Source organism: Quercus lobata, chromosome 5, assembly GCF_001633185.2.
Source record: "Quercus lobata isolate SW786 chromosome 5, ValleyOak3.0 Primary Assembly, whole genome shotgun sequence".
Classification (NCBI taxonomy): Eukaryota; Viridiplantae; Streptophyta; class Magnoliopsida; order Fagales; family Fagaceae; genus Quercus; species Quercus lobata.
The window spans coordinates 40,117,211-40,130,123 of NC_044908.1; the positions used below are offsets into that span (position 1 = coordinate 40,117,211).

Below are 12,913 nucleotides of genomic sequence, written 5' to 3' on the forward strand. Positions count from 1 at the left end.
ATAAAGAAAGGCGAATGTTTGTCTGAAAAACAGTTCTGGGGAGTCATGGTACGTTCGGATTAAGAAGAGTATAGTCAAGTAGACAGTAGAATAGTGTAGATTTGAAGTCAAAATGGATATTTGTTATTTTCACCCAAAATAAGTAATAAAATATTTTTATTTTGAAACTATTTAGTCATGTCTATTTTAAACTCAATTGTCTAGAAATCGAGTTTCAATGAAAAACTCAATTTTTAAAAAATCGGGTTATAGGCAAAAAAAATTAAAAAAAAAAAAAAAAACATGGAACTCGAGTTTTATATAACATTTTGCAAGTAACTCCATTTTCATTAAATCGAGTTTTTCATTGAAACTCGATTTTTTTAAAAATCGAATTTCAGAACAGGGGCATTTTGCTATCAAATCCATTTGTCCACTCAAACTCACCCACTTAAATAAGACCCACACACCCAATTATTAATTGAGTTAAATGGATATTAACCTAATCAAATCCAATTAACATTAATGTTTATTAAGTTTTAACTGGGTATCCAATTATACCAAATTATGATCTAAGTATCATTTCTACAAATCACCAAACTCTAAAATACCTCAAAATCACTAAAAATTACCAAAATACCTCCTAAACTTATAAAATGACCGAAATACCCCTAAAACTTAAAATAAAAGACCAAAATACCCCTTAAGCCTAAAAAATGACTGAAATAACCTCAAAAAATTGACCAAAATACCCCTAAACCTAAAACTTGACTAAAATACCCTCTAATAAAAAAATGACAAAACTAATCCCGAAACCTAAAAATTACCAAAATACCCCCCTAAACCTAAAAATGACCGAAATAACCCCGAAAACTGAAAATTACCGAAATACCCCCTAAACCTAAAAAATGACCGAAATACTACATAAACCTAAAAAATGATCGAAATACCCCCAAAACCTAAAAATGACCAAAATAACCCTAAAACCTAAAAATTAACCAAAATACCCCCTAAATTTAAGAAATTGACCAAAATACCCTTGAAACCTAAAAATTACCAAAATACTCCCATAAACCTAAAAAATGACCAAATTACCCCATAAACCTAAAAATTGACTAAAATACCCCTAAACTTAAAAAATTACTGAAATACCATATAAACCTAAAAAATGATTGAAATACCTCTGAAACCTAAAAATGACCAAAATAACCCTAAAATCTAAAAATTGATCAAAATACCCCCTAAACCTAAAAAAACTGACTAAAATACCCTTGAAACCTAAAAATTACCAAAATACTCCCCTAAACTTAAAAATGACCGAAATACCCTATAAACCTAAAAAATGACCAAATTACCCCATAAACCTAAAAATTGACTAAAATACCCCCTAAACCTAAAAAATGATCGAAATCCCCTCAAAACCTAAAAATTAACCGTAATACCCCTGAAATCTAAAAAATGACCGAAATACCCCTGAAACCTAAAAATAACCAAAATAACTCATAAATCTAAAAATGACCAAAATACTCCGAAACCTATAAAATGACAAAAACACCCCTTAAACCTATAAGATGATAAAAATACACCCTAAACCTAAAAAATAACCAAAATCCCCCCAAAAACTAGAAGATGACCAAAATACCCCCTAAACCTAAAAAATGACTAAAATACCCCCAAAACCTAAAAAATGACCAAAATATCCCCAAAACCTAAAAATGACTAAAAGACCTCCAAAACCTAGAAAATTACCAAAATAGCTCCAAAATCTAAAAATTAATGAAACACCCCAAAAACCTAAAAATTAGTGACATTTCCTTGAAACCTACAAAATGACTAAAATACTCTTAGAACCTTTAATTTGATGAAACTACCCTCGAAACATCCAAAATACCCCAAACCTCTATTTTGGTAATTTTAGAGGCTTTAGTTGTATTTTGTTCATCTTATAGGATTAGCAGTATTTTGGTCATTTTAGATATTTTGAGGGGTATTTTGGTCATTTTAGAGGTTTAGAGCTATTTTGGTTGTTTTAGAGGTTTTTGGATTTCTTTTAGAGATTTCGGATTATTTGTGGTCATTTTAGAGGTTTTGGGTGTATTTGGATCATTTTAAAGGCTTAAGGGTATTTTTGTCATTTTATAGGTTTGAGGATATTTTGGTTATTTCTTAGATTTCAGAGGTATTTTGGTTATGACTACAAGTCTTTATGTTTGTTTAATAGTTCAAAATAAATTGTTTCTTCGAATTCCATTTCTAATTCTGCCATTTCTATATTAAGCATGATATGTCGCAGAGTGCTTCTAGAACTAAAAATAACAAAATAAAAGGGAAAGTATGTGTGCTTTTTCTTTTTTTAATGAGGAAGACAAATATTTATCACCGTCTGATCAGACTTTCGATTAACTTGTGATTGCATCGTCAAAGTTTGGACACAAAAAAGTAAAAGCTATAACGAAGGTGTACAGTATAAAGAAACATAGAATGAAACCTCCCTTCTAGAAGACCCATTGGATTTGGATTGGTGGTGGGCCTGGTGGCATCGTTTTAATTGTTAAGTTGCAACCACATGGTTCAGGACGCTATGTCAAAATTCAAAACTGACACGGTGATTAATGCCTCCCCCCATGGCCATGGGTCCCCTTCTGACTACGAATCTGTTTTACATGCACTTTCTGTTTCAAAATTATAAACAATGAAATAGAGAAATATATCCGAAAAACTGTTCTCGTGAGTCGTGACTCGCTTATGGCCGTTGGAGATTTCTATAATAAAATGGTGGTTTAAAAAGTGCAGTAGCATAGAGCCCGTTTGGTTATAGTTTTTCAAAATTGTTGTTTAAAAAGATGTAAAAATTATGGTTTAAAAAGTGTTGTTGAACAATATGTTTTTAGTGTGAATAAAACAAAAAAATGTGTTTGGTATCATAGTTTAAACAATGTTTTTCAGTGTTCAAAAAATATGAAATATGTGTTTGGTATGTATGTTTTGTTTGATAAAAAAAAGCTGACCCGTATTAAATAATCACTTGTAATCCCATTTTTATCCCTGCTTTATCTAAAATCTGTCCGTCTTTACCCCTTTGTATTCAGTCTTTCCTCAGAGCTCAGGGGTTCCCAAATAGCAAACCCACGCCGTCCTCAGCTCCATTGCTGCCAAAGAAGATCGACGGCTTCGCGGTCGTCGTATCTTATCTCCACCAAAAAGCCAACCCGACGCAAGCTTTTCACCACCATTGACGCCAAAGAAGATCCACGAAAAAGCCAACCCGAAGCCGTCCTCATCTCCACAAAAAAGCCAAACCCACGCCGTCTCATCTCCATTGACGCCAAAGAAGATCCACGGCTGGGCTTGACAGTCGTCGTATGTCATCTCCACCGTCAACATTCGAAGATCGAGCCAGAGATCGAGCTTTTGTCGCCGCCGACCCATCACTCGAAGATCCAGGTTCGAATCTCACTTCCAGCTTGCTTCTGAATGGGTTTTTGTGTAAACATTGAATATTCCCTTCTTCACTCAGATGTGTCCACTTGTTTGTGTTTTTTGTTTTTGGGTTTTCTCCCTTGTTTTTCCTCACCAATCGGGAAAACCCATTTTTCCAGTTCTTTATTTGGTGATTTTTGAATAGTTGATTTACAATCCAAATATACATGCCATACTGCATCGAATTTAATTTAAGGGTTTCCTCAAAATCTGTTGCTGTTGTAAATTTGTTTTGATTCACAACCCAGTCGATTTCCATTTCTCTTAACACTCTGCTTGGTTGCCGAGAAAGCGTCGGAAGATTAAACAGGAGGGTTAAAAAAATCTAACAAATCTGCCAACTCTGTATATTAATAATTTGTTGTGGTTTTCCGTAGGGCTTCACAGCAACGAAATTGAATCTTATCTTGCTTGCTGTTTGAAATTTGAGGGTCATTTGAGTGTGAATTTTAAGCTAATACCAAATTCTCCGTAGCTTATTATTAGTTTCATTCGTGAATTTGTACTGTTTGTGATAGTTGATTGGGTGTAGTTTAATTACTCATGAATTTGTGACAGACTTTACTGAATTATGTTGATTTGAATTTGGATATTATGGATATATTGTGTTCCTCAATTATAGTGAGCAGAACAAAGGTGTTGTGAGGTAAAAACTGTTTGAGGTGGGGTTGTCTAATCCTTGAAATTTTGTAATTATCACAATTTCATAACATAGTGTGACTTGTGTGTGGGGAACAACTTGGACGGGAATGGTCACCCATGGACTAACATGTGGGAATCAGTAGGCTCACTTATTGTGTATATTTACTTGGCATTTCCTTTGTACAATTTTTTGCTATATCTTGTAAAAGCTTCTAGCTATGTCTAGAGATGCATATATATATATAGCAGTATTTGTTTTTGAGTTGTGTGCATTCATCAAGTGATTGAGCTTGGAAATGTATATGTGATTGCGTATTAATATTGATATGAAATGCCGACAGCATTATGTGATATTGTCTTCAATCCTTATAAATACCAGTGAGCATCACTTTTTGATTTCCTTATTGAGATCATGGGTGTTGTCTCTACTATACTCCTTTGATAAAAATGATTGGGTCTGAATTGAACTCTCTCCTTCTGCCAATTGTATCATTATGCAAGCTGATATATGCATGCAAAATACAATGACTTCAGGGTAGTTTAGTGGTTAGATGTTTCAAGCTTGCTTGAGGAATAGTCTGTGAGTTTGGATCTTCTTTGTGCTCATTCATGGGTAGCCCTTAAGATGTCGAAAGTGGCTGTGTGCTCATTCTGTGAGTTTTGATTGTTTATGTCATATGCTTCAAAATGATATCTTCATGTTAGTTGTAGCTTCTTAGAGTTAGGACTCCTTTCAAATGTTTGCTGCATATAGACTAATGCTCAGCATCAACTGTTTGCTGCACGAATGGATACCATGTTGAAATGGTTGTTTAATAGTGTTGATTACATTTTGTAAGGTGTAAATGAGTACGCTTCTGGCTTGCTTCTTGCAGATGGCAGACACAATGCATGACGATCTTGACGATGGCCTTCGGTTCCGAAATTGTAATTGTTTCTGTGGCTTGAAAGCAAGTGTGAAGATTTCAGATAAACGAAATGAGAACCGGTACAGGCTTTTCCAATGTTGCCCAAAGGACACATGTCGGTTTTTTCAATGGTGTATTCCCTTGAAGACGCCAGTGTCATATGCGGATGATTTCCAGCAACTACAAGAAGAGCTATGTGTATTGCGAGAGGAATTGAGGGTCATACATGACAAGGTCCACCCCTCAGACCAACCGAAGAAAATGGTGAAGCTTAGGTTCATTGCTTGGTGTTTGTTTTTCACTGTGCTTGCAGTACTGCTAAGTTTGACGATGTTGTAAACCACATTGTTATGATGATGTGTTAATTCCTACTATGTAATCATATTATCTTATTATGTACTACTAACTCCTTTTGAACTTGATGTACTGTGTAATATTTTTAGACAATCTTGAGTCATCCATTTTGGTGGTGTATAGAATATGTATCGGGTTGACTCTTGATTCTTACAATAGTATGTTATTGGCTTAATGTAATGTATGTCTAGTACTGATAATTTATTGGAACATACGAGAATTGTAAGTTACAATTCTCTTCTATGGATGATAGTAATATTTATTTTGGAGCAAGGTGTTGCAAATACCGACTGGAACTTGCTTTATTGACTGAAAGTTGGCATGCAGAAGAAGTCGAGAATAGAAAAGCATGGAAGTTAGCAACTTTAGTTAAAAGTATTTTTGTGTCTTTAGCTAAAGTTGATTGAAGGTGCCTCATCGGCCATGTCATGATCCTCAATTTTTTGTTTTAAATACTTATTTATAGTCCATTTCACAACATCAGGGGTTACACTTAGTTTGCAATATTTTGAATAATTCAATCTACAGGATACTACAATGTAGTTTATAGTATATATAGATTACAAGGTTTTTGTTTCTTTTTTTTTTGGAGTAATATAATTCCAAGTATGTTTCTATCGTTTCTAGATGTTTGATTATAAATAAATAAAAATAAAGAAGAAAAAAGCATGATGTGTTGAACCATAAATCAAATATTAAATTTCAAAATTTGTTCATTAAATTTTATTTCGAATATGAGCAGAACACTCGCTCATTATAAATAAAACTAGTCGTAAATCGTCGCGATACGTGAGAATACATAAATATTTTTGTAATGGAGTGTAATATATAAAAAGAAAAACAATTACTTTAAATATTTTTTATCCTTTAAAAAGATTTCTACAAGTAGTTTTTATTTTTTTATATCAACAAAGTACAAATATATCGTACTATTACAATTTATATGTTTAATTAATTATTTTTTAAGGTGAACTATATTTTCCTAACTTTTGTTATAGTGTGTTATATTTGATATACAACAGAACTTTATAAGTTTCAAATTTATCATAATATTGAGATTATCATAATAATTAAAATTTATCACAAAATTACAGTATTATGTTGGCCTGAATTGAAATGAAACAAAAGGAATAAAAGATAGACTTCATAGTAATTTATTACGCAAAATTGGTAGGCATATTCAAATTCAAAGCCATGTAAAATGTGTATTGAAATAAACTAAAACTCCTATTTCCAAAAAAAACTACGTATTAGCTAAAATCAAAATTCAACCAAAGCTATAAAAGGGAGAAAGAAGACATTGTAATGGGAAATTTAAGAAGAAAAATACCAAAACAAATATTTCTTTTTTTTTAAAACCATCAACCTTAATCAAAATTATAAGAAAGAAAAATAATCCACAAGAGAGGGAGAGGGAGAGAGAGTACTTACAGTTTTTTAGAAAAAAAACATGGATTAAATAAATAAATGATATCGAATTTATACAAAATAGAATGGAGAGAGGAAGAGTCAAAATAGAAGAAAGAGAAAATGATGAAAGAAGTATAATAGTAAAGTAGAGAGTAGAGAGGAGATAAAAACAGTCAAGTAAAGAGTAGTGGAGAGGGAAAGAGGTAAAAATTTAATAGACCCTCACTTTTACTAATTTCCATCAAAGACCAAATTATCAAACACATGCTATTGATTCTACTCATGTCCACTACACACATTCATCAATGTGTGTATATACAAATCACTCGCTTGCCCATACATTCATTTTATCAATGTTCTAAATTTCCAAAAAGAATCAAAATAGTGTATACATGAATTTTAAGTAAGTGAGTCACCTATATTGCCATGACTTTGTGGTCAAAGTTAGTGGGAACTTGCTAAACTTGACCAATTGGTTTTGCCTCATAGATGATGGCTATTAGCATTCCAAGTCAAGAAGTTTAAATGGCAAAGGGAAATGATAATAATGTATTAGCTGCTATGCCCTAAAAATATCAATTCCTCCTACTTTCATTGCATCACATCAGCTATATCATACCATTTTTAATAAGGACAGAAATAGCAAAATACAAAATTTAAAAATTAGTCATAGAAGTATTGTTATGTTTTGTCTAAAACTCATGTACACAATATTCTAGATATTCAATAGGAGAAAATTTGAAAAAGAAAATGAAGTTGTTGAAAAAACGTAGCATAATCCAAAATCTAAAACGAAAAACCCAACTGTTATTCATGTAGACCATATTATACATAGGTATTCAAGAATCAAGAACCAATTAGTTTTCCCATTTGCACAACAATTAGCTTAAAGCTAGGTACAAATGGAATTTATATATTGAATTCAATCCTTTGAATTTCCTCACTCCTGAAATCCCAAACATTTTTTCAAAATCTAAACAATGCCCAAAGTTGTTTGTCAACCAAATAGGCCAACTAAGGTCCAAAACAAAAATATTCCAACCATAGCACAACAATCCACTTAAGTTGGTGTACTTTGAAGAATTAGACTTTCATTTAAAAAAATTAAGATAAAAAGATTTAAATTGTTACACCCCAAGTTCTATACCAAAAACAAAAGAAAAAAAATTGCAAAGCTTCAAACTCTACTTTGTTTTCTCTTCCAATGTCCCACAATTTCTGGGACACCAAACAGTCCAATTAAATAATAAAAAAATTATTAATATAAGGAAAGAGAAATGTAATATAGCTAATGCAACATAAGTTCTTAATTTTTTGCAACAAATACATTTGAATTGATAATAATGTACTCAATGTTTTTGTGACAACAATATTGATCATAATTAAGTAGGATTTTTGTTATATTTTTTTTTGTAAATTTTCTTCCAACATAAACAAATGTAACAAGTATGGAAACTAAAATCCTATAAAGGACATATGTAATTGGGACAAATTAGAATCTAGCTTTTCAAAAAGATGGAGAGTAGTGTAATTGTGTGAAAGCCATTCAAAAAGTGACTACTATATATGTTGACAATCCAGCTTCATGGGCAGCCATTAAGTTCACCAAAAACAACAGTAAGAGCCGCTGCAGTCCAAATTAAAGAGGCTCACTACTCCGTTATACAAACCTATAACAACAACAAAACACAGTAATCTTCATCTAAACTTATACAAAGTTCCATGCCATCCACATTTTAATAAAATAATGCCCATCTACCTCAATCATTGAACAATGTAATCTGCCCACATAGCAGCAGTTATCACATCACGATACTCCGACATTGCTCGTTGTGCCCGAGAATTAAAAGCTTCCTCAGTGCCCCCACTACCTACGCGTGCAACTCCTGCTATGTTTGCGTCTCCATTACGCACAAATGATCCTTCCCACACATGGAACAGTTCATCTGCCCGATTATACATGCGAATAAAGTTGTGCAATGCACAACAAGCAGTCACAATCAGCCGTTGCCTAGAGATAGAGAAGGAGTGCATTCCAGTCAAAACAGGGAACCTCGCCTTCAAGACGCCAAAGCATCGTTCAATCACCATGCGTAATGAGGAATGCCTATAATTGAACAACTCTTGTGGGGTACTAGGCTGCCGGTTCGCACCCCGAAACTCTTGGGCATGGTAGCGTGTGGACTTGTGTGGGGGGAGGAATGCACTGCCTATAGCATATCCCGAGTCAACGAGGTAGTACGATCCTGCAATACGAGTGATAACCATTGCCAATTAGTCACTTAACACAACTATTGTTGCTAGTTCCTTACTACGGAAGTGTATCTCTACATGTATGTATACGAACCATGCACTAAAGTTTTTTGATATCAGCTTAAATAATGAATGACCATGCAGTGATTGACTATAACTAACTATTCCATGAAAGCAAATTTTATGAGTGACATTGCAAACTTTGACACGACCTTTTATCCATGATATAGAGTGCTGAATGTGAATCACACAATTCATGTATTGATTGAATTAGTTTCGATATAATAAAATTACGTAGCTACTAATCAAGTGCAGTGTATACAAGGTATTCTTTTTTTTTCACAAAGGACAAAATATGAAGTAGTTACAAACTCATTGTCCTCAGTTTGGATTTCTAAGTAAACTAACGTAAATATCTAAATTTACCCAAACTTATGAAAAGACATGCATGAATAAAATATGTGTCATCAGATTTAGAAAAATATGACAAAACCACAACCCACAAAGATTCACACCCTTTTTCAGAATTATCATACACAGTGCATTCCTACTACTCCACAATCCCATTTTGAATAGTTTTTCACATCTATACTATGCTACAAAATACTTAGGAAATGCGAAGTCAGATGCAACAATTGACAACTCAAAAATCAAATGCGGAATGTTTTCTTAAATTTTTTTTTTTTTTTGTTTACCTCTAGGCGGCCAAGGGAACTCATACTCGGCATGTCCAAGTGCATCCTGCATGACTCGTGAATCATTTGCACTCCCTTCCCATCCCGAATGCACATATGTAAACCGCATGTCAAAGTTGCATGCACACATCACGTTTTGGGTGATATCACTCCGTCTATCTCGAAATGCGGTAGTCCTAGCGGATGGGGCAGAGGCACTTATATGCGTCCCATCGATAGCTCCCACACATTTCTGTTAACAAAATAGGTAGCTGTAATTAATAAATTAAACTTATGTGCAATATAGTGCAATAAATTAAACTAGAAATATTTCAAAACTCTTTCATAGGTCATCTTATTTTCTTTCTAATCTCTATTATAGATCTTTGACAATTGAATTTCATAACAAGGATAATTTAGCTAATAACTAAAAAAGGAAAAATCGAAGCATACCTCAAACCATGGATAATATTTCCCATTCTCTCGAAGTGATTGAGGGAGCTCAGCTTCATCAACGTCAGGCCGGATGATGATACATCCCAAAGCATGGATAGCACGCAAGGTACGCCGGAACCGCCTTTGAATGGTCTCGAGAGAATGTTGGAAGCGGTTGGCAGTTACCCGGTAGTCAGCGTTGTGTCCGACAATATATAGCACTGTCCCGACGGACTCCTCAACTGAAACCCAACCAGTGTCCTCCTCTAATAGGTGCAGCCGCTTCAACTCATTGCACAAGTGTATAAAAATGGCCTTCTCCATGCGGAATATGTCATAACACACTTGCGGATTTCCTTCTAGTACTTCAATCACATATGACCTCCCACTCAGGATACTAGTGCACCTAGGTCGCTTCATGTAGTACTTTTGCACGTACTCTATGCACAGCTGAACGTAGGCTGTGGCAATCTCGAGCTCCACCTCACTATCGTCCGCATCTGAATCGGACTCAGCCATGCCTGAATCACGATTTGAATCGGAGTCATCCATGCCTGAATCGCGATCTGAATCGGACTCAGTCATGCCTGAATCACAATCTGAATCGGACTCAGCCATGCCTGAATCGCGATCTGAATCGGGGTCGGCCATAACTGAAGCACACCTGTAGGCAGCCATTAAGTTCACATCAGCCACTATAAAGAAGTACATATATATATATATATCACTTTATGTATATATATCTATATTTAATTTATATTCTGAAATTGATACATTATTATTGATTGTCACCAAAACGTAATTTAATTATTTAATTTATCACTAATCAATTGTTCCTAAACTCAAGCATTTGAAAATCATAAAATTTAATCATTAAATTAATTTAAAGAAGTGTTACGTTCATAACATTTTAATTATATTTTGTTTATTAATAACAATTTACTATTTAATATATATTTATCATAGAAAATATATTTCTTATAAAATGGTATAAAAATATCGTTAACATAACATATTTCTCCCATCTAACCAAAACGAACCTTTCAGTCCATACAAAGTTACAAACAGTAACCACTAGTGTTCCTAAACTGTAAAGAAATATTATATATATTTTCATAAATTATCTCTTCCTCCAGTTACTTTCTGCATATCTTTCATCTACTTTATGTATTTTTTGCTCTAACTGGCCTAACCACACTTGCAACTTAACTCTAGATCACCACCACATATGTTTTTTGGTTTCAGTGTTGGTTGGTTACATGGTCAAGTCCTACATCAAGTAAAAGTGAAAAGAGTAATAATTAGAATAACATTGTTGCCCAAACCCACTGGCTTAGACTTTTTGAATTAAAACAATTATAACAGGTTGTACCAATCCCTCACAAAAGACTCCGAAATTGTTAACTCTCAACTCTCACAAACCCAAGATTCAAACAATTGGAGTCAAAGTTGATGGTGCAACAAGGTTAGTATTCAAATTCAGTTATGTAGGTATCAGTTTGATTACTACTTCATCTCTACACATCATCTCTGCTGCATTTATGTCATTATCAGCTTGATTTGAACTTGCATTTATGTAATTATCTGCTGCATTTATGTAAGTATCAGTTTGTATTTTCCTGTGATTGGTAGTATAAAAAATTGGAAGAAGAAAAACTATTTCTTAACTTCCTTTATTTTTCTTGGCATGAGATATTACGGGCGTATTTAATTTTGGGTTGTGTTATTATGGGCGCCCAAACAACTTTTTTTTTTTTTGGATAAATTTTTTTGTCTTTTTTATAACTTTATTTTATTTTTTCCGTTTTATGTACTGTTTTGTGTTTTTTTTTCCCTAACTTTTTTTTTGTTTTTTTGCGCCTTCATAAGCACTTTAATATTTTCCTTTATTTTTTAGCTTTTTTTTACTATTTATGAATAATATTGAATTTTTTTGATATTATTTATAGGTCTCATTATATTATTTAACTAATTTTTATTATTTTTAATAAATTTTTTTTCAATTTTAACTAGATAAGCGGTTTTCAAACTTACTGAAAGTCTAAACCATTCATCATCAGTTGACACTAATTTATTTACAAAGTGAATATCTCCGCTTATTTATGAAGTAATGAACTTTTTAAAGTTATAGTATTAGCGGAGTTTTGACCATGATGAAGAGAAAAAGGAAAATGTTTCTTCTCTGAAGACAAACACTTCTAATTCTCTGTATATCTTTCTATTCAATGTAAATTTAAAAATTTTAATTATCAGATTGCACATTTTTAATTTTTCTTGGCATAAATGATATAAAATTGGAAGAAGAAAAACTATTTCTTAACTTCCTACTTATAAAGATAAGAATTTGGACCTTAGTTGATTTCCTGGCTAATATATGGTTGAGCTGGCACTAAGTATAAGTGTCCGTTGGGACAAATTGAAAATTTTAGTTTATTTGTAACTTCAGCTTATTTTTGCTACAATTCATGGGTTTTACTGTACTTCTTAGTACTATTCATGGATCTCATTCTATTATTCAGTTAGTTTTTACTTTTATCTATAATACTTTTAGGAAAAAAAAAAATAGTTTCAGCTAAATAAGCTATTCCCAACAAACACTAAGTCTAACTAAATCTAACTGGGGATGGTCTTCTTAAATTGATTGAGATCCATGAATTTAGCAAAATTCCTAAAATAAAATAAAAGATTTTGGGATCCATGATGCTCAGAAATCGCCCAATATTATAATTAAGCCACGTTTATATTTCTTTTGAATTAAGGGACTGTCCAATATTGACT

The 12,913-nt window shown here is 32.9% G+C and overlaps 1 protein-coding gene across 1 annotated transcript; it reads right to left on the bottom strand.

Annotated features, from left to right (window-relative positions):
- Positions 1 to 8,537: 8,537 nt before the first annotated feature.
- LOC115990454 lies at positions 8,538 to 9,041 on the bottom strand. The gene has a single exon (XM_031114289.1). The coding sequence runs from the start codon at positions 9,039 to 9,041 to the stop codon at positions 8,538 to 8,540; it is 504 nt and encodes a 167-aa protein (XP_030970149.1).
- Positions 9,042 to 12,913: the final 3,872 nt, after the last annotated feature.

Coding starts and splice junctions, on each gene's coding strand:
- LOC115990454 (XM_031114289.1), bottom strand. CDS start 9,041: ATGGTTATCACTCGTATTGCAGGATCGTACTACCTCGTTGACTCGGGA.